This window comes from Microplitis mediator, chromosome 6 (assembly GCF_029852145.1).
Source record: "Microplitis mediator isolate UGA2020A chromosome 6, iyMicMedi2.1, whole genome shotgun sequence".
NCBI classification, from domain to species: Eukaryota; Metazoa; Arthropoda; class Insecta; order Hymenoptera; family Braconidae; genus Microplitis; species Microplitis mediator.
In genome coordinates this window covers 18,976,043-18,998,628 of record NC_079974.1, presented here as the reverse complement: position 1 = coordinate 18,998,628, position 22,586 = coordinate 18,976,043, and the positions used below count along the sequence as shown (strand labels likewise).

The 22,586-nt window shown below is 28.8% G+C and overlaps 4 protein-coding genes across 5 annotated transcripts in view; 3 read left to right on the top strand and 1 right to left on the bottom strand.

Moving 5' to 3' along the window:
* Positions 1–27: 27 nt before the first annotated feature.
* LOC130669721 (mitochondrial import inner membrane translocase subunit TIM44) lies at positions 28–3,395 on the top strand. The gene is made up of 4 exons (XM_057472754.1): positions 28–101; positions 1,415–2,161; positions 2,232–2,595; positions 2,681–3,395. Exons 1-4 carry the CDS (start codon positions 99–101, stop codon positions 2,926–2,928), a joined length of 1,362 nt encoding a protein of 453 aa, XP_057328737.1. The 5' UTR covers positions 28–98; the 3' UTR covers positions 2,929–3,395.
* A 1,276-nt stretch (positions 3,396–4,671) lies between these two features.
* On the top strand, positions 4,672–7,561 carry LOC130669724 (uncharacterized). Its single transcript, XM_057472757.1, has 3 exons — positions 4,672–4,954; positions 6,862–7,068; positions 7,155–7,561. The coding sequence occupies exons 1-3, from the start codon at positions 4,845–4,847 to the stop codon at positions 7,417–7,419; spliced, it is 582 nt and encodes a 193-aa protein (XP_057328740.1). The 5' UTR covers positions 4,672–4,844; the 3' UTR covers positions 7,420–7,561.
* Positions 7,562–7,575: 14 nt separating this feature from the next.
* Positions 7,576–8,471, bottom strand: LOC130669725 (uncharacterized). Its single transcript, XM_057472759.1, has 2 exons — positions 7,766–8,471; positions 7,576–7,707 (listed from the first exon to the last, which is right to left on the bottom strand). The coding sequence occupies exons 1-2, from the start codon at positions 8,129–8,131 to the stop codon at positions 7,603–7,605; spliced, it is 471 nt and encodes a 156-aa protein (XP_057328742.1). The 5' UTR covers positions 8,132–8,471; the 3' UTR covers positions 7,576–7,602.
* A 443-nt stretch (positions 8,472–8,914) lies between these two features.
* The window catches only part of LOC130670317 (heterogeneous nuclear ribonucleoprotein K), a 47,440-nt gene continuing 33,768 nt past the window's right edge, over positions 8,915–22,586 (top strand). The window contains exons 1-2 of one of the 2 annotated variants that reach the window (XM_057473671.1): positions 8,915–9,069; positions 20,756–20,924. The gene's annotated coding sequence lies outside the window, so the exon portion shown is untranslated. Of the gene's footprint in view, positions 9,070–19,804; positions 19,989–20,755; positions 20,925–22,586 lie in introns of those variants that run through there. The other variant, XM_057473672.1, reaches the window with a different exon arrangement.

Sequence of the window (22,586 nt, the reverse complement as noted above, 5' to 3'; positions counted from 1 at the left end):
TTTTTAAAAATTTACTAGTGACTTAATATTTTTTACCAGACAGTTGCCGGCTCATCTTGTGAATTATTTAATAAACTTATAGAAATAATTCCGATAAAATGGTAAATATTATTGATTAATAAATGAAGACATACTTTTTATTTATTTTACTAATGATTGTTACTTATTTTTTAAAGATTTAAATGCACTAAAAGAGTATTTATTTATTTAAATACATGTTTATTTAAATTATCATGTAGAAAACTAGGTTATGTTCCCGTAAATTTATCCTCATGGTTAAGCATTTTTTATTTTTTTAATTTACTTCACTTTTTTATTTAATATTAGAAAATACTTATCTAGTAATTTTAAATTCACATAATAATATTTTTATAAAAATAATTTATTTTTCAAAGTAATTATTGATTTATATTATAAGTATTTTTTTTATTCAATTTACAAAAAAAATATGATGAAATTTTATGATCCTAAAGTTAGCAGACAATTAAAAATTTTTGAATTTTTTCAACTCATTGATTACAAAAAACTAAAAATATGCACGTGTAGAAAATTTAAAAAACTATGGGTGAAATTATTTGAAATATTTTTTTTAGTAATTTCTTGTTTAAAAAAAAATTCAAAAATTTAATAATTAGACGTCGGCTAACTTTAGTATCATTAAAATATGATCCTGAAACTGACAGGCAATCAATCATTTTTGAATTTTTTTAAACTAATTAATTACAAAACAAAAAATTGATAACATGCACATGTAGAAAATTAAAATAACTGGGTGCAATTATTTGAAATGTTTTTTTAGGGCCAGTTTTTCAAACCGAGTTTATTTTTATCCGGGTTTTAATTAATATTGCCTGTCAATATATAAATTAATAATATAAAGATATACCAGCAATGATAATTAAACCCGGATTAAAAATGAACCTGGTTTGAAAAACTGGCCATTAATAATTCATCGTTTTTAGAAAAATTCAAAAATTATTAGACGTCATCTAACTTATTAACTTATTAGTGTCATTGAAATTTATTGTAATGAAAGATTCTATGGTTTCTGTTGCGCCGCAAAATGACCGCGAATTCTTGCAGGATTCGACGAAATAAGACTTTTTTTAAGAATAAAATTTTTCGATATTTCGCTTAGTATTCGAGAAAAATGGAGCGACAAACGCGATTTTTTTAAAAAAGTGAAAAATTTCATGGAAATCAATATCTTTAATTTTTTTTGTATTTTTTTCCGGAAAATCAATTTAAAGACAAACGTTTTGAAAAAAAAACTGTCTGAATTAGTCTATTTTTGAAGAAGTTAAAACTATTTGAAAAAAAATCTTATTTCGTTTTCTACAAGAATTCGCAGTAATTTGGCGACTTCCCACGTAATGTCTTGGTAATAATGATAATAAATATAAATTTATTACAGTTCCGGAATCTCACAGCATGCAGATCCAGTTTAGCAGGTCTTGCAAATGCAACACAAAGAAGAAAAAAAATTTATTACGGTTTCAAAGAATGTTCATTGATAGGACGACCTGAAGAAAAAATGCCATGTGTAGTAGATGCAAATTTTCAATTACGACATTACTCGAATCAGGGAAGAAAACCGAATTTTTTTTCTCACTTTATCGATAACATAAAACAAGAAATGCAGAAAAATAAAGAAATGAAAGAGTCACTTAAAAAATTTCGCGAAGAAGCTGATAAATTGGAGCAGTCAGAGGCGCTCAGATCAGCGCGACAAAAATTTCAGTCTGTCGAGTCAGAAGCTACTAAGGGTTCGGAAGTGTTGAAAGAAAAACTAGACGTACTTAAGGAAAAAGTTCAAGGAGTGCTGGACGAGGCCAGCAAAACAGAACTGGGTAAAAAAGCAGGACAGTTGGGCGAAGAGATAACAAGATCAGCAAAAGGTGCCGCTGAGTCTATATCAGAAAAAAGTCAAGCCATCGGTAAGAGCAGCGCTTTTCAAACAATATCGCAGACTGCTGAAGTTGTGCGCAAAGAATTAGATAATAATACTATTCATGATCATGTCTACGAGCCGCCGAAACAGTTGAGGAAACGCAAGCAAGTCTTAGACAGAGAAGATAGAGAAGTCGAAGCTAATTTTGAAGCAACTGGTGTTGAGTTACACAAAGACTCAAAGTTTTATCAGTCATGGCAAAACTTTAAGGTATTTAAATTTATTTACTATTCAAATTAAATGTTTTTCAAATTTTATAAATAATTTATCTATTTTTTAGGACAACAATCCGTACGTCAATAAAGTATTGGACTGGAAAATAAAATACGACGAGTCAGATAATCCAGTAATTCGTGCGTCGAGGTTACTAACAGACAAAGTAACGGATATGATGGGCGGTTTGTTTCAAAAAACCGAACTTTCGGAGACACTAACGGAACTCTGTAAACTAGATCCGAGTTTTGATAAAATAAAATTTATAAGAGAGTGCGAAACTGATATCATACCCAATATATTAGAAGCTATGATTCGCGGAGACTTGGAGATACTAAAAGACTGGTGTCACGAAGCTCCGTATAATTTAATGTCCCAGCCTTTGACTCAGGCTAAAAAATTGGGCTATCGAATGGACAATAAAATTCTTGGTAATTCAATTAGTATATTAAATTAATTATAGATTATTAATTTATATTCGCAATTAATTTAAAAAATTTTATTTTTTATTATTAGATATCGATAATGTGGATCTCGTGATGGGAAAAATGATGGAACAAGGCCCGGTACTAGTGATAAGCTTTCAGACACAGCAAATAATGTGTATAAGAGACGCTAATAATAACGTAGTGGAAGGAGATCCTGAAAAAGTTATGCGAGTTAATTATATTTGGGTTCTGTGTCGTGATCCGAGTGAAATTAATCCATCATCAGCTTGGCGATTACTTGAACTGAGTGCAAATAGTAGCGAACAATTTGTCTAGCAAAAATTAATTTATCGTTTATTTGTTTTTAAAAATAAAATAATAAATAATTATCCGGTTACAAGAAACAGAACTTTCTTAGAGTATCGTGCGATGTAAATTATTATTGAGTTTTCCGTAAAGTTTAAAATTTAAATGACATTATTGTCCGTTGAAATGTAAAAGATTAATTATAATTTTTTCTTTATTGCCATGCTTGAGTTTAACTCGATACTTTTATTTTAATTGGTTGAAAAACCAAAAAAAACTTTTTCTCTTGTATTTAAAATGACAAAACAATTTTTACAGCCGCATATTTTTTTATAAATTAAATACCGCGTATATTGTATGTAAAATATATACATATATATTTAAATAGTACACTTCCTCTGTATATAAGAAAATGATTGATCAATCGTATTAGCGTAATTAATTTTATGATGTACAAAGTAAATTAAGATAAAAATAAATGTTCGTTAAAACGAGTACATATTTTTTTTTTTGTTTTATGCACTTCTAGTTTTATGTCTAAGGAAATGTCAGACTTTTATTTGTTTGTTATTTTATGAAATATAATTACCCAAGTAGCACACTTGGATTTGAGACATTTATAAGACAGCAGTTTTGAGGCTGTTTTTTGACATCGATAAAGCAGCAAAATGATGACAAAACAATCAGAAATTTGTCAGCGAAAAAATATCTGGTTAAAAGACTTGACACAAGTGACGTCAAAAAGTAAATTACAAATAATTGTCAAATAAGTCATTTAAAGGATTTTTTAATTGAAATGACTTTTTTAAAACGGGAAAAAGAAGACAAATTTTCTATGACTCCTAGGACCAACACCTCTACGTCTTATTTATTTAACAAAACTTGGCTTTGAGACAAAAAAAAATTAGTCTTGTCCTTTTAAAAGTCATCTTTATGACATCTTAAAGTTGTCTCTGTGCTACTTGGGACATTCAAAAAAATATTCTCTCCTCAGAACAAAATTGATGCAAATTTAAAAAAACAAAATAATGATGATTTCAAATTTTAGTATTCGATTATTTTTAACTGTAAAATAATTTTTTGAATATAAAAAAAAATAGCGAGACAAAAATATGTTTTATTGACGATCATCAAGAAAGTAAATTCTTGGGTCAAAAAATATTATCTTGTTGAAAATTTTTTCGCTCAGTGTAGTAATGAAATTAAAAAATATAATTTTTTTTTAGATTATCGGAGCACTTACCTCGGTCTTGTTGATCTGGGTAGTAACTGGAATACTTTTTTACCTCGCTGTTGAAAGAATTATCAATAAAGACTTTAAATTGGATGCTGAAATGATGTTGATAACTTCTGTGATTGGTGTCGCAGTAAATCTCGTGTTAGTTCTATTTAAAATTAAAATTCAATAATATAAAATCAAATGTTTATTAATTTTTTTAGTCATATCAAGTAAAAATAATTTCTTACGTTTTTTTTTTACCATTTATTTGCAGAATGGTATTGACACTCCATCATCATGATGGAGACGGGTTTGAAATAAAATAAATTTTGTCTTGTCTTTTTAAAAGACATCTCTGACATCTTAATGTTGTCTGCACTACCTGTATCGTTTTTGTTTTATTTAATAATCATACCAATTACGCATTTAAACGCCCGCCATTTTTAAAAACGACCAAGCAGCTCTCCCTGGCGGGAAAAAAATTCCATTTCAAAATGAGCGAATGAGAGCGTGTTTAAAGGACCGTTACAAGTTGCGGCGTGGTTGGGTTTGTGACAACAAAGGAATCGCCGGCGAGATTTCAGTCAAACCCAGTTTCGATTCATTTTATCAACGTACACACGCTAAGACACATCATCTTATTCTTCTGTACTACCAATAAATTTATTTAAACTCACACCAGTATCACTAAAATAACATCTTATTTATCAATTAATTAATTCGTGCTATGGAAGACACCGACACAAAGACAGTTTCAACTACGCATCAATCAGACAACGCACTGGCATTTCGTGCGACAATTAAAAGTATCATAGAAAACATCAGCGAGTCTGTTAGGTGAGTAATTAACTTTTTTAAATTTTATTTTAAATAAAATTTATATTCATTGTTAATTTAAGTTGTATCATTTTTATGTATCTTGACGTGAGCTTTTGTCGAGATAAATCCAACGGGACGCGTAGTGTCATTTGATGTCATTGGCCTTCGTGGTTTGCATACTAATGTGTCCTATAAGTTAACGCTCGTTCACTCACGTGGCCGGCATCAGAATTTTAAAATAAAAACAATTTACTATTAATTATTATATTTTTTTTTTCATACGCAGCATCATCATTAAATTCCACATATGAGTTTCTGACGGAAGAATTAATATGTAGTTGTATAAATTGTTTTATATATATGTGTAAATGTATATCGTAATTTGTCTGGGTTGAGGCTACCGCGTTTCCGTCGTTCACGCCTCACCGCATTCTTATTCTTCCGCTCGGTTTAAGTTTGGCCCATTGTCCAATCTCAAGGGACACGCGAACCTTTACATTACTTGGTTCGTCCGTTGGTTCTTATGTATTGTGTTAGTATATATCGTATATATATATATAGATATACAAACCAAGAACCAACCAACCTAAAACCTTCACTCTCCCCATTACATGCCACTGGTACACGGACGGATCTTTTGACTACTGTGTCGGGGACTCAGGACAAAGAATCCAGTTGGCCAGAGTAGAGGCTCTCAAGCACGTTCGTGGTTTTAAATTTTAGCTCTGGTCTCACGATCATCAACAGAAGAGTCGGTTAGTTGGATATGGTACAGAAGCTGGTTCGTTAAATGTTGAAGCGGGTGATGCTGGATGCTGCTACAATATAATGGGAGAGATGTGGAAATAATAAGTGAAGAAATAAAAGAAGCGGAGCCAAGAAGACTCATCGGTGGTTATCAAACGGGTTTGAACTTGCTCCGTTACTTGGATGCCCGGAAATTAAATATATACATTTATTATATATTTTTTAACTTGAACTGTACTCTTCCTACGCAATCAATTGATTTATAATCGTCCATGTCTGCTTACATTACGTTACATTATGTTATGTTACATTACATTAGAATGGATCGAGGAACGGTAAATGTGAATCTGTAAGAGAAAGAGAAAGAGAGAAGAGAAGACACTTGAGGTGGTTTTATTACAATATACACACATGTATACATATATATCGGAAAAACATATATACATACGAGGTCTTCGGCCTCCTTCGACCGTGTAAACGTGCTCGATTAGGTCTGGATATATGCAATAGTGTTGTTTTATATCACATTGCACCTGTCCCGGCCTGACCGTGCGCACACATTCATCTAAAATCTTTATATATATGTAGATTTTTTTTATTCGAGAATGGCTTCGTCAACGATTTGTTTAAATCAACATCCAGATGCATTACAATGCAGAGTAACTATTTTGTAGATCGGAAAAAAGGAAAAGGAATGAAATGCAGATAAAAAAAAAGCTGCTGCTTTGAAGCTTGAAGCCATGCTGAGTTTTGTTGGTTGAGAGTAGTAGTCGAAACCGACGTTCTTTGTTTGTATTTGGGACAAAGAAAAATTCGATCCCGGCGATTGTGTTACAGAACAGACATATTCAACTCAATATATAAGAGAAGAATGAATAACAAAGAATATCACGATACAATCTGCGACCTTTTATTTATTTTATTTTATTCCTTCGATAGTAAATAAATTCTATGAAATATATATATATATTTTTTGCTCTATAATGAACACAGATTGATTGCATTCTTAATAACGGTGATAAGTATCCGGATTTGATTACAGAAAAATATTTTATTACTTTGTAATATTGATTTATATATAAGTTTTATTATTTATTATTTACTTTACTAAATTATTTATTTATTTATTTGTTTGTCTGTAAATGTATTTAATTTTTTGAAATTTTTTTATGTTTAAGTGAAGAAGAATTCGCGCAATGTCTCACGTACTTAAACTCAAAACCCCTGACAGTAAGAAAATTACACAAAGCGATGGTGAAAGATTTATACGAGAGCATGGATTACGACTTGGAGGAAATATTAGCCGAGGCAAACTTAGCTGAGGGACTTGGAAAAGTGAAGGAGTTGGTAGCAGAGACATCACGAAGTCCAGATGAAATTGCATGGTAGTTATTTTTTTTATTGCAACCTATAGCAGAATTTATTTTCCGGTTGTGTTGTGTACTTTTATTTAAACTGTTCATTTTTATAGGAGACCTCCTGGAAATGTAATGGAACATTTAAGAACTCCTGATGCAATGAAAATCAAAGCAGAGCAGGAGAGACTGGAAAAGATATTGAGTAATTTAGAAGCTGAAAATACTTTACTGCTTGAACGAGTTGAAGAAAAAAGAAGTTTAGCTCATAAAGTTGAAGACCGAGTGACTCGAGCATTCAAGTCCGGTTCTCTTTCACTTTCACATATGGAAAAAACATCCGAGTCCATGCAAAATTATTTACAAATGCTTGGAAACTAATAAACTTATTTTTATTTTTAAAATATAGATACTAGTCTTTAATTGTATCATAAATATTTAATTAATTTATTGTATTCTATCCATTAGTGAGATTTTTTTGTACAGTATTACAAGATTTTAAATTACGATATTTGTTTCGTTACATAAATTTTTGATGTTTGTTTAAATCATTTTGAATCCCACTCACGCAGATTTAAATTCTTCGAGCTGAGATAATATTTCTTTACTACATTCTTCTAATCTATTGAATTTATTCTTGAGTTGCCAGAGAGCTTCTTTTTTCTTTTGCTAAAAGTAAATTACATTTTAACTACAGTTGTAAAAAAAATTCACTTACTTCACTTACTAAGTCAGAGACTGAATATTTTATTTTATTAAATTCACTTTCGTAATTAATTTTATCTGCCATTAAATTCCCAACTTTCGAAAGTAAATTGTCAACAGATTCATTAACTTTAGCATCAGATAGAAATTTACTCATAATTTTATAATGATTATCAATATCACGAGTTCGTATCCAGTAGTCTTCGTTTTTTTTGTTATTGCTTTCAATAATTCTTTTTGCTTTCTCAATCAACATATCGATTTCACAAATCGATTGTTCGATTTCCAAACGTTTTCTTTGATTTTCTTGTATTTTTAAATTATATAAATCAATATCTTTATCCATTGATTCGATAGCTTTTTTAAAATCTAGATTTTTGTCGTCCATGTTTGATTTTTAAATAAAATATCCTGAAGTTAGCAGACAATTGACAATTATCGACTTTTTTTTAATAATTTAATTAAAAAAAAAAAAAAAAAAAAAAACTAAAAATATGCACATGTAGAAAATTAAAAAATCTATAAGTGTAATTTTTTTAAATATTGTTTTTTTTTTAATTTGTCGTCTTAAAAAAAAAATACAAAAATTATTAGCCGTCGCTAACTTCAGTATCATCGATCCGGAAATTAAAACGATCCTGAAGTTAGCAGACAGTTACAAATTTTCGGATTTTTTTTTAACAAATAAATTGCAAAAAAAAAAAACTAAAAGTATACACATGAAGAAAATTTAATAAACTATAGGTGCAATTTTTCAAAATATTTTTTTTTAGAGTTAATCGTTTTTAAAAAAATTCAAAAACTGTCAGACGTCTGCCAACTTCAGTATCATAAATTAAAAGACAATTGACAATTTTTTGATTTTCTTTTTTCAACAATTCAATTCCAAATAAAATAAAACTAAAAATATACATGTGTAGAAAATTAAAAAATCTATAAGCGCAATTTTTTAAAATATTTTTTTTTTAAATTTGTCGTTTCTAAAAAAAATACAAAAATTATTAGACGTCGGCTAACGTCAGTGTCAAAAAAATTCAAAAATTTATCGCGCACATTTTAAAAAGAGGGCTCTGAAGTCGAATAATGAATCCCGCGCAAACGAGCAAATTATCTGATTGGTTAAAAAAAAACCAATGAAACTCTCGATACAAATATAACGAAAAAAAAAACCGGTAGATGGCCTCAGTGTGTCCGTAGTGGCGCAGTAATACAACGCATTAAATGACTCGCCATTGCGCCGTCGTTGCTGTCGTTGAAGTTTTCGTGTTTTTGTGAGTGAGAATTATCCCGAAATCACTGAGCTTCAACTTTCAACGAATATCAGACGTAAGTATTAATTGATTTATTGATTATTGATAATATAATAAAACGATTAAAATTTATTCAAATATTTAAAAAGTAACGATAAATTTACTGCGCAATTTAATGTTAATGTGTTTAGGGGTTAGTTTTATCGCGCTTGACCGGCCCTCTTTCGTACGCGTGGTAAAATTGCTATTTAGATGCCACTGCCCTTGCAGCTATTCTCGTTTCATTTATTATTGCTTTTTTTTTTTTTTCTTTTACTTTTTTCTCTATACATTGTCCTCTAGAGACTGAGTTAAAATTTCCACATCAACCTGTTTGCCATATTTTTTATCGCGACATTTTTAAAATTTTAAATGAGTCGCCTTTTTGGTAATGAAATAAATATTTTATTTCTTGTACGCAATAAAATTTTCTGGTATTTTCATCCTCCAATTGCCGGGCATAGTGTTGGCTTCAAATGGAAGCCTGGAAATATCAATCTCTGTAATGTCGTTGGCACTCTTCTGAGCAACTCAGTGTATAACTGAGTGGAGCAGAAATTACTGTTCGTTAATATTCGCTCTTCGGTTCGCTAAAATCTGGGGAATAGAGACGCTTTATTTTGCAGCACTACATAACAATGTCGTTCGACGCGTTATCGAACCGATAACGCTCCGTTTGTTCACAGACGCAAAGCGTTGGGCGAATCACTATGGATTATCCGAGATAAGCTTTGTTAGATAACGGCAATTTACTTACGCTCATTTACCAATCAGCATTTATTTTATTTATTATTTATATTTAGATTCTGAAGGAAAAAAATGGATGTGGTTACAACATAAACTCAGTTATTTTAATATGATTCTGAAGCTAGTCGACGTCTAATAAATTTTTTTCAAAACAAATAAAAAAATAAATATTTGAAAAAATTATGATCCTGAAATCAGCAGACAATTAAAAATTTTCGGATTTTTTTTCAACAATTAAATTTAAAAAAAAAAAAACTAAAAACATGCACATGTAGAAAATTAAAAAAACTACAGGTGCAATTTTCTGAAATATTTTTTTTTTTTTTAATTTATGGCTTAAAAAAAATCCAAAAATTATTAGACCTCGGCTAATTTCAGCATCATGAAAAAGTTCTACTGATAGTTTTTTCAATCTCTTACATGTGCATTTTTTTAGTTTCTTCTTTTTTTTTTTTTTAAATTGATTTGTTGGAAAAAAAAAAATAAACAATTGTTGATAGTCTATAAATTTCGGGATCATATTTTTATGAGACTGGAGTTAGCCGTCCAATAATTTTTGGATTTTTTTCAAAGCAATAAATTATAAAAAAAAAATATTTGAAAAAATTGCAGCTATAGTTTTTTTAATTCTCTACATCTGCATTTTTTTAGTTTTTTTTTTTTAATTGATTTGTTGAAAAGAAAAAAAAAACGAAAATTGTTGATTGTCTGTAAATTTCTGGATCATATTTTATGAGTGTGAATGTAGCAGACATCAGACAAATTTAAAATTATTATTAATGGAGTAAATAATTAATAAAATACAATGTAAAAAAAATTGGCACTCAAAAAATTTTAAAATTAATAAGTGCATTTTTTATAAACATTATTTTTTTAATTATTTACTCTATTTCTTTATACTTTAAATTTATCTGATGTCTGCTACATTTATACTCATCATATTTTAATGATATTGAAGTTAGCCGCCTAATAATTTTTTGATTTTTTTTCAAAACAGTAAATTGTAAAAAAAAAATACATTTGAAAAATTGCACATATAGTTTTTTTAATTTTCTACATGTGCATTTTTTTAGTTTTTTTTTTTTTAAATTGATGTGTTGAAGAAAAAATCCGAATATTGTTGATTTTGAATTTCAGGATCATATTTTAGCGATATTGACGTTAGTCGCCTAATAATCTTTGGATTTTATTTCAAAACAGTAAATTATAAAAAAAAAAATTCGAAAAAATTGCACCTGTAGTTTTTTTAATTTTCCACATGTGCATATTTTTATTATTTTTTTTTTATTTTTTGAAAAAAAAAAATCCGAATTGTTGATTGTAAATTTCAAGATTATACTTTAATAACTTGTTTTTTCTCAAACTGTTATTTATTTTAAGCTTATTTTTGAGGAATTTTTATCAGACTAAGCTAAATAAGAAATAACGGAAGTATTAAATTGATTGTTAGCTTGTATAAACATCCTCTAGTAAGCGACAATTAATCATGAGTCAACACGAAGCTTTAATGACAGTTTAGAAGTTACACCTCAATAAGCTGATTATTTTAGCGGTAAACTATCTCACGTACTTGGTAATTTCATTATTTGTTTACTAATTAAACCCGAATTCTAATTAAAAAAAAAAAAAAAAAAAATTACAATTTCTCATTCAACTCAATCCTAATAAATCTTTGAAATTAAATCTTCTGTTATTGTTTGTGGATTTAAATAAATTAAATATATTGAATTAAAAGATGAGGGAAACGTTGAGACAATTATCCTGACAACTGCACTTAGCTATTACTCCACCTCTTTTGATTCTCCACCTCTTTCCTTCTCTTCTATCTCTTTTCATATATTTCTCTTTGTTCGACGTTTTACGTCGCGACGGCACAACAAAGCGTTGCCAGGACGACAAAATAGCACGCGGTTGCCATCACAAAACTTTGAACTTGTGCTAAAACCAACACATACTACTGGGCATTGCATCTATGTAAGGAGCTAAGTGACGTTATATTACGCCCATTGAACACGCGACCTGGTCCTCGACTTTTTCTTTATCCTCCAAATCTCCATCTTTGAATTGTCAAAAAAACTCCAAAAAAAATTATCTCTTTTTTCTAATTGATATCTCAGTATCATTTGCTATTGACAAGAAAACGAATTCATTATGTACTTGAAGATCGAAACGTTTTTCGTGGAAAAAAAATAAAAAAACAAATTAAAAAGTAAAAAAACATACTCGATCTAGATTTATGAAGTGTTTCGCTCAAGTGCTTGTATGGCAGTCGAAAATTACAGCCACCCCCAATTGCCCCTTAAGTCACCTTTAAGCAGTCAAATTACACGAATTTTTTCATTTTCGTTGCATAAAAAACGTTTCGATCTTCGATCTTCAGGTATATAATTCATTCATATTTAAATATCAATAAAATTGAAAACGATGTCATATTTATTGGCTGTTAAATAATTAATTATCTGATTTATCAGCAAAATGAAAGTTAATAAATAATAATTAAAGATGTTGTAAATTGTTTACAATTGAAATTTATGTCAGTAGTTTGTGTTGGTAGCAGCAGCACGTGGATAATATGCACATAACTTTACCTTTTTTGTCATACACTTATATTACATTAGTGACTTTGAGCACGTGTGTGCAATCGCTTCTTTCATTTTCCCAACCCACATAATTTTAAATAACCACATACTCACATTAATATATCTCTATATATGTACACATGTATATTTACATATGCGTACGGTAGAAAAGTATAGTGAGTAAAAAAATAAATAATCATACCTCTAATGTAACATAAGTCAGTTAAGATCTTAAGCGACAGTCGGAGTATGTCGCACTTATAATTGAAAAGGAGATCGAGAAATCCTTAAGAACTCGCAAGGTCATATAAGAAATCATTAATGCTATTGCACAAGGTAATTGCAACAGCTGTGGTCTCTTTTGCTTCATTCCACAGATATATCCACCGTAATTTTTTTTTTAAATTATTGCTCTATTTTATTGTCTCGACTGCGTGTTTATTAATTTACTTGATACATTTAATTATTATTTTACCGCCTTTATGATAGCAGTCCTTGGTATGACACCGCGAGAACGTCTTTGGGTGATACAGAATTCAAGAAGTAGAAATGTAATGCAATTCGCGGTTCATCCGCGTACATAGAACTCGTCCACCTGCTTGAGAAATTAATCTTCGAGTCACGTAAGCGTAAAACCACTTTTCCAAACCAACATTCTTTATCTTCTTGGCAGTCATTAGAAGTAGACGTTACTACTTTTGAAAAACCTAAAATAAGAGACAAATTTATTGGTGTGCGCAGTCAAGTAGACGATTGAACGAAGAGATATGCTGATGGTGACCTAAACTGAGACTTGATTGTAGTGGATATAAATGTACGGACTTTTTTTTCGCGTTACGCGTAGAAAAATATTTCAGAGAGGCTATCAACGTTTTTGTTTACGTAATAGATACATTCCAATCTCCGGGTGTATTATACTTGATGCATACTAAGCAAACAATTTACGAAATCCTGTTAGGGTAAATGCATTATTGATAGATGCATGCTTTAAATTAGCTAAGTTTAATTTAACCAGTTATCTTTAATTTGCATAGTAATACTTTTTCTAATAACTTGATTGAGTTTCTTTTTTTGTTAATTACGAATCTCTGATATAATTACACATAATTTCATAACAAATCCAGTTTATATTTTTTATGGTGAAAATTAAATTTATTTTTGAATTCAAAATTATTTTAAATCAATTTGACGATTCTGAAGTTAGCAGACAATTAAAAATTTTTTGATTTTTTTTTTAACAATTAGATTTGAAGAAAAAAAAAAACTAAAAATATGCACATGTAAAAAATTTAAAAAACTACAGGTGCAATTTTTTCAAATTTTGTTTTTTTTATAATTTACTGTCTAAAATAAAATCCAAAAATTATTAGACGTCGGCTAACTTTAGTATCATATCAATTTGATGTTTAGATGATCTTGAAATTTGAAGACAATTAACAATTTTCGGATTTATTTTCTAGAATTTAATAAAAAAAAAAAAAACTGAAAATATGCACGTGTAGAAAATTTAAAAAACTATAAGTGCAATTTTTTTAAATATTTTTTTTCTTATAATTTATTGATTTTTAAAAAATCAAAAAGTTATTACAGCTAATTTCAGTATCATATTTTTAGGTTTTTATTCATAACAAATGTCGATATTCAGAATAAAATATATGAATATGCAAACGAAATTTAGTCTCCTAATATCTTTTAAATCAATTGGCTGAACTGGAGTTTTTTTTAGGAGGGGGAGGGTAATCTGGTTCTATTTGAATATCAATTGATTAATTAGTTTGTTTTTTATCTATGATGCCTGTGATTGTTTTCAGAAATTACTGCTAAGTATAAATCAATTTTTGTTAATAGTTTATTATTTAGATCTCATTGAAGTTCTATTTCTTTTTTAATAACTCGTGAATTTTTACTATGATCGACCTCGAAACCCAAGCGATTTAATAGTTTTTTATGAGCCATTTCCATTGCTGTATGATTTATTCAAATCGCTTAATTAATTCAAGACTTATCATAAAAAGTCAGATGAAAAAATTTTTGTTTTCTTGCTTACTTCTGATTTTTTGATATTCTCATTAATTCATCATTTATTTATTTTTTATTGTTGACTGTGGGAAGTTTAGATTTTTCTTAAAACTCAATCAATTTATACACCTTTAATTAATAAAAATAATTACCAGTAAATCAAATACTGCTTAAAAATCCTAGTTATTTTATTTAAGTCTACTAGACTTTTTAAAGTCAGTAATTTTTATAAATTATTAGCATGAACATTTTTTAAAAATCTTAATTAATAAATGTTTTTTAATTAAAAAATGTCTTGTAGAAAATCAATTGGTTTTGTATATAATGGAGGGGGGGGGAGTAATAAATTTTAAAAGTAAAGTAAAATCATATAATTTTTACGTCAATACTCGGTTGGATTTTTTATTAATTAAATTAAAAACATTAATTTTTTTTTTCGCGCCAAATTTTATTTTTAAATATTTTGTACTGCATTAATTACCTTTGATATACAGAAAATTTTTTCTCTCCAATAACATAACATCCAATTATTCATTTGAGCTTCAAAAAATTTTAATTAAAAAAATAATTCAACCTGAAAATAATTTGCCTGAAAAACTTTCGTGTTGCCGCAATGGATTACTATGATAAATTAAAGCAATTAAAAAATTAAACAAAAATATATATTTTAATTAATAATATTGTGTAACAACGAGTACTGATTATTTCATCAGCTTTATTACAATTCCAATTGATCGGTTATTTTTTTGACATTAAACGTCCGAAGCAATTGAGGATAATTGTTCTATATAACCTTGCTCTCTATATCAACATCAAGCATCAATCTAAGTATCTAATCGCAGATTCCAAAAGACAAATCAATAAAGAATCTCGAGTTATAAATACATCAATAAAAAAATATCCAAGTACGTAGAAGATAAAGGTTAGAAGCCGATGCCCTGAAACCACAACGACCACCTGTGAATAATTCGTGGTGAAGACGACATGCTGGGGTTGTGAGGGTTGGATTCCAATCGACACACGCGATCTTGGCACATTGACCACGTCAATTGATTTTACCCTTAAATTTAATTAATTATTTTTTTTCATACACAAAAAAATATCCAGCGACATTTCTTTCTATTGAAAATTCTCTCCCACACATTTTCTCATATTCATTTCCTGTAACATCACCAAAATACCAGACTTTTCATGTCTTCTTTTCTTCGGCTCGAATTTTTTCTTTCTTATTTTTTTTTTCCTTTTCATCGTGACTGTCTTTTATAAAAACCTTTGTACCATGTCTTTTTAGGTATCGTCCTATCGTGTTTCGATACACCAAAGGTTATTGACATTTGTCGTTTATATAGAAAACATGTAAAATAAAGACAAAGAATATTGCCAGTAACGTCAATGCGTAGGTGATATTCTATAGACAATTACTGTTATATTATATAGAGAAAAGTTTAAAAGCATATGCAAGGAAACAGCGTTTCAATTTTTCCCTTTACCTTTATCGGGAAATATAATAACAGTCTTGCTGTGACCTAGCCGTACGTACAGTATACGTATATATATATATATATATATATATATATAAATACAGGGTCTATAAGATAGATCCATGAATGAATTATTGAGTATAGCGTGCGGTATAAAGGCTATATGTGCTGTATAGCATATAGTTTAATGTACAGCTGTATAGAGAATATGCTCGCGAGGCATAAGAATACAATAATACACGATAGGGTATAATAAAATTCAAGTTTCCAGTGAGAAGGGATGATGTCGCATCGGCGACAGCACGATTTGAAAGCAGCGCCACTACGTCTGCCATTTCCACATGTCTGTCACTGTGTGTGTTCATGTGTTTCCCCTAAGTTTATAAACCTGCAATTTTACGCGGGACGCTCAAAACTTTTGTCCATTTTATAACGCTTTTTCTTTACACCCTTTAAATAATAAATTGTTTTTTTTTTTTTTTTTAGTTTCCATTGTTGTCTAATGCGGGATATTTAATTGAGGCTGTCATATCAATTTTTTTTTTAATAATTATGTTATACGTCTGAAAGTTTTGCTTCACAAGGCTAAGACGTAGTTGCAAGACGTTAAATTATTATCAAGTACAATCGATTCAATGCAACTCATTTAATTTTAAAACATTGCTAAGCCCAATTTTTTTTTCTTTTAAAAAAAAAAACTAAATGTTATTCTCAACATATCATTTGAAGTATATCGTAAGTCGAGGCTATTATTTAATGCTTTTTTTATCCCGACTATAAAGAAACTCATTATTTATTTACAAATGCTATCATTTTTTTAGTTCATTTAACATGAGACGTTTTAAATATTTAATTAAATTGCGGGAAAATTATTTCAGAAAGCGAGAAATTATTATGACTTTTTTTTTTATTAAATTAAATGATGACAAAAATAGGCATTAAATAATTTTTCCATTGCTGGGTGTCAATTATAAATTTTTTATCTTAATTTACTTACAAGAAATTTAATAAACTTGAAGTTGCTTAGGATAATAACTTTAATTATAATGTAAATAAGTATTGCGTCGGGATTTTGACAGGTATTTTAATTGGAAAAAGTTTTTAATAAATTTAAAAACTTCCGACATGTATCAACAATATGTTAATCAATTCGTAATATAGTTACAAAGTCGGATTTTAAATTTAATTTTTACTCTTTAATTTTATTTTTCTTCAATTTTTCCATTAAGATTTTTTTTTCAATGAAAAATTTTTATTTATAAATATCAATTATTTAAAATTCATAAGTAAATTTAAAAGTTTCAGTTGCGGGCTTAAATAAATGAATAAAAAAAAAGTTTTTTTTCATGTCGAGGTCTTATTTAAAATTATAAAATAATATTCCGTAAAGTGAAATAAGGAATGAAGAACAATAGAAGCTAGAGACTCTAGGTGGGTTTATAGACCCGAGCAACGACTTCAGGTTTCGCTACACCAGCAATCAAATATGCTCGGACAGATGCGTCGTCCCCACAGTAGTTTGCTATTCTCTCGCGAAACGGTGTTTCCTCTTACGTTTTTCCCCCTTGGTCTTATATATGCTGGTTTACCGGTCTCTACATACTACCTATGGCTCTCCTCTTGTCTCAACCGGCGTCCTTCTTCGCGCCGGTCGCCACGTAATTGTAGAGAGCAACCCCCGCGCAAAGTTTCCACCCTCAACAACTGTCAAGCTTTCTCTTTTTCTTCCCCTTTTTTCTTTTTTCCGTATTTTTTTTTTTTTTATTTTATTTTTCCATATGTCTGTGGTTACTACTTATACAAGTACTCCAAGCGCTTTCATCACCGGCGAGGTGCTTTGTCCTTTCAATTCCTTTTTTTGCCCTCAAGCTTTTTTACTTCAGTCTAAAAAAGATGAGGTGTAAAATTTCAACAATTTTTTTAAATTATACATTTTTTTTTTAATAATAAAGTACTTGGATTTTTTAATAAATGCTGATTGAGTAATATTATATTAAAAACAAATATATATATATACATATGGAGATATATGTAGAGTAGGATCAAATAAAGTAAAGGGAGTAACTTAAAAATTTTAATATTGAGGTAGATGTTGATATTTTGTAGTTTTATTTTTATTAGTATCTGAGTAAAAAAAATTTTAAATAAAATGAAATTTTTTTTCAAAGTTGACTTGATCGATTTGTCTAAAATTTTTATATCTTTCGAGCAATCAAAGGCTCTAAAAGTTAATAGGTACAGTATCATAAAATCTTCAGAAAAAAAAATCGAATCGAAATCAATAACTTGTTTTTTTGAAAATTTTCAATTTTCATAGCGGGAAGGAAAAAATTATTTAGTTAATAATCCGAATAGTATAAAAGGAAAATGGGGCAGAATAGGCATCCTAAAATTTTTTCAATATTAAATTTGTAAAAATAAAATCAATTTTCATACATTATTCTACTAATTATATAATTTTATTTATATATTTATTGGAGAAATTAGTTTTTGATAAAAAAATTATTTACTCATATTCTAAGTATTTGTAATGACAAGTATCGGTTCTTTTTTTTGTATTTTCCGTACAAAAAATACAAATTTAATTTTTTTTCTTCAAGTTCCTTTTTGCCCCACGTTTTGCTTTTTTTCTTTTCAATGACGAGGTCATATAAATATGAAATCGTTATTTGCCGACTAGAAAGAAGTAAAATAGTGAAAAAAAAAAACATCAATCAGGAAATTTCCTCAGGGAACCCATTTTTAGTCCCTCGCTCCCAATAAAAATTTTTTATCTTCGTCTAATATTTTTTCAGACAAATATATAAATAACATTTTATTTTAATCGCGGTCAAAGAGATGTTACTCGCTGTGCTAAACCACGTATACCGACCAAAAGCATTAATTATGCAACTAATACCACGATCGATGTATGGTCGAATGAATCTTCGTGAAATATTGATAGTACCACACAATTTACAGTCCTCTATATATATATCTTGATACAAATTGCTTTGACATATATCATTTTTTACATTGTAAAAAAACGGATGTATTTTATTTTGACTTTTCATTCCAAAGCGGTCGTTATATTTTTAGAAAATTTGAAAATTTTATTGCCATTTTATTATGCAGTACAGAGCAATAAAGGTCATTTCCCTTCTAAGAATCGGAAGACACCGCAAGAGACCATTGTCCGGTTGCGCGGCATCTTAACAGCCAGCCGGTTTTGCTGCCGCGGAAAAAATATAAACCGCGTGTGTTAGGGCCGGTCTAATGTAAGTAAGAGTAGAGTAGTATAGTACAGAGTGTTGTGGTATCATACAATAAAGAATAAAGGGTTACTATAGAGTGGGAGAGAGAGATAGAAAGAGAGAGTAGATCCGCGGAAAACAAAGAAGGAAGATTACGCATGGAAACGTGATCGAGAATAGAAGTATGTACCAAGTGAAAGGAGAGAGTAAAAGAGAAAAGAAGTAAAGAAGGAGATAAACAAGAGCTGGATCTTCTCACGAGGGCGTTCAAACCACAGGACGTATTTTATTTTTTCTTTCTTCCTTCTGGTGATCCGTTCGTTCACCCTTTTCTGTAACATCCTTTTGGTTTTCTATTATCTGTCATTTCATTGACTTAAGTCAAGTCTGTATACTTACGCTTGGATCTTTTTGGATTTGAGTTTTTGAATTTTGAAAAGTATTTAACATTTGAAATTTAAAAGACAAGGAAAATAGCCTACCCCCCACCGGGGTTTTACCGGGGCACAAAGTATAGCATAAAAACACAGCTAATGTTGAGTAACAAGTACAATAATATCGACCCTGTTAGATTGTTGATGCAAATGGTAACCCAGGGTGATAGTAAGTTCGTCCAATCAAAACCCTTGGGGTGGCCGTAACCTGACCAATAGGCGTTCATTCTGCTGCCGGTTTTTTGATTGGGCGATCTAAGGGATAAGAGACGAGTTCGAGGCCACCAAGACCCACAAACGGGCCGCGGATCACGCCAAGTGAACAACTCGAGGCAAAGTACTCACTTTACTCGCGACTTGGTCTTATACTCTATCTGCTGTTCTTCTTCTTGTACTTCTTGTACAAATCTGAGTACTCAGCTTTGGTGACCGGCGTGTTACCTCGTGTACAAACTTTCTTCCTGTAAGAAAATTTTTATTTTTTTATTACATCGAGTGCACTATTTTTTACTCCCTATTACGAGACATTTAAACGTTACTCTGTACTTGACTAGAAAGAAAAATATTTTTTTTTTTACTCGTAAAACTAAAATAAAATAAAGTGAATGATGTCAAGATCCAAGTTCAATTATAGTAAAATTTCTACTTACACTTGCCAACAAAACATTTAAATTTCTCACACTCGGGTAATGTAAGAGATGACAATACTCGCGTACTATAATTTACTCTTTTACTTACTTATTTACTTTTGTATTCTTTACGACATGCAATAGTAACGAGGTTAATTTATTCCGTTGTCGCGGCTATTTGTGACGGTAACTTTTTAAAAAAATTCAACACATGCAAAAAGTGCTTCTGACTTACATTCACTTTAAACCATAAATTACATTTTTTTTTTCATTGAAAAAAAATATATATATATTTAAATTGCAAAGGTATTTTAGAAAGATGAAAAAGTTTATACACACTAATTTATAACGATAAAAAATTATCATTATTAATTAAAAAATAAATAGATAAATTATATAAAATAAAAAATATTTATGAATTATTTATTTTATTAAAAATACTTGAAATATTTTTTGTTGGTAATTAAAAAAAAAAATTTTCTTTTAATTATCAGTATTATCACGAATTATGCAGTACTTAAATGCGGAAGGTGTAATAGTTGGTTAGAAAGTGCAACGAAAAAAACATTTCTAACGGATTTTGCGGGTCGTTTGTTTGCAGGAGTAAAATTTGCTGAAAACACGCGTGATACTGAAGAGGTGGAGGAGAACGCGTCTGCTTCGAAAGAAGAAAACAACCATTGAATAAAATAAAAAAGAAGATCAACAAACCAACAAGAACAGAGTAGAGGTTATCCTTCGACTCAACAATTACACTTCCTTCCGAGTTGGTAAGTTGATGCACATAAATTCCATTTTACCTGCTTTCCCTTCTTATTCTTTTACGAAATTTTTGTATTTTTTCATCTTTACATCCGTTTCGAGTTAAACGCCTCACTCAATTCATACTGAATTTTCGTTATGCATCGGCTCAAGTGTGCATATATTTCGATAAACGCAAAAATACATTTATGCCAAGTATTACATTTAGATATTTTCTTTTATTATTCGCGTGTTTGCATAATTATCTATAAATGAAATCTTGCAGTCGCCGACAAATTATTCATTTTTATCTGACATTGCAAAAATTTATTTTACAGTAATCCAATAATTTGTTTTTACACATTTATTTATTTAAGATCCTGAAGTTAACAGACAATTAATAATTTTTGTAACTATAAGTGCATTTTTTAAAAATATTTATTTTTTTAATAATTTATCGTTTTCAATTAATTTAAAAAATTATTGATGTCGGGTAACTTATGATCCTGAAGTTAGCAGACAATTAACAATTTTTTAATTTTATTTTCGATAGATCAATTACAAGAAAAAAAAAGAAACTAAAAATATGCACATGTAGAAAATTTAAAAAACTACAAGTGTAATTTTTTTAAATACTTTTTTTTTTATAATTTATCGTTTTGAAACTAATCAAAAAATTATTAGAAGTCGGCTAACTTCAGTAATAACAGACAATTAAAAATTTTGGATTATTTTTTTTAAACAAATCAATTACAAAAAAAATTAACTAAAAATATGCACATATAGAAAATTTTAAGAACTATAAGTGCATTTTTTTAAAAGATTTTTTTTTATAATTTATCGTTCTCAAAAAATTCCAAAAATTATTAGATGTCGGGTAACTTCAGTATTAACAGAAAATTTTAAATTTTTGATTATTTTTTTTTAAACAATTTAATTACAAAAAAAAATCAACTAAAAATATACACACGTAGAAAATTTATAAAACTATAGGTGCATTTTTTCAAAAGATTTTTTTTTTATAATTTATCGTTCTGAAAAAATTTCAAAAATTATTAGATGTCGGGTAACTTCAGTATTAACAGAAAATTAAAAATTTTGGATTAGTTTTTTTAAACAAATCAATTACAAAGAAAAAATAAACTAAAAATATGCACATATAGAAAGTTCAAAGAACTATAAGTGCAATTTTTTAAAAGATTTTTTTTATAATAATTTATCATTCTGCAAAAATTCCAAAAATTAATATAAATTTATTTATTTATTTATTTATCATCGCTTTTTAAAAAAGTGCGTAGAAAAAAAAAATTATCTACCGCTCTCACGTTGCATTCATCCACAAAACCACAAATATAAATATTCTTATCTATCTCAGCTCGTATTCATGGCCTGTTACAAGTCGTCATTCTTATTTAATATTGTAATAACTAAAAGACAATTCTTTCGTTCAAATACCATACACACAATAAGAACTTTGCTCGGTGTACACCGTTATCTAAATATTAATCTCTCGAATACTAATTTACTCTTTTGACTATTTCCCAATACTTGAACATTTTATTTTTAAAATTATCATTTTTAAAAGTAAGCTAAGCAAACAATTTTATTTTAAATATTTTTACAAGAGTTTACTATCAAATAAAATAACTTACTCCAAAAATATTTTCGTATATCAGATATAAGTTTTTAAG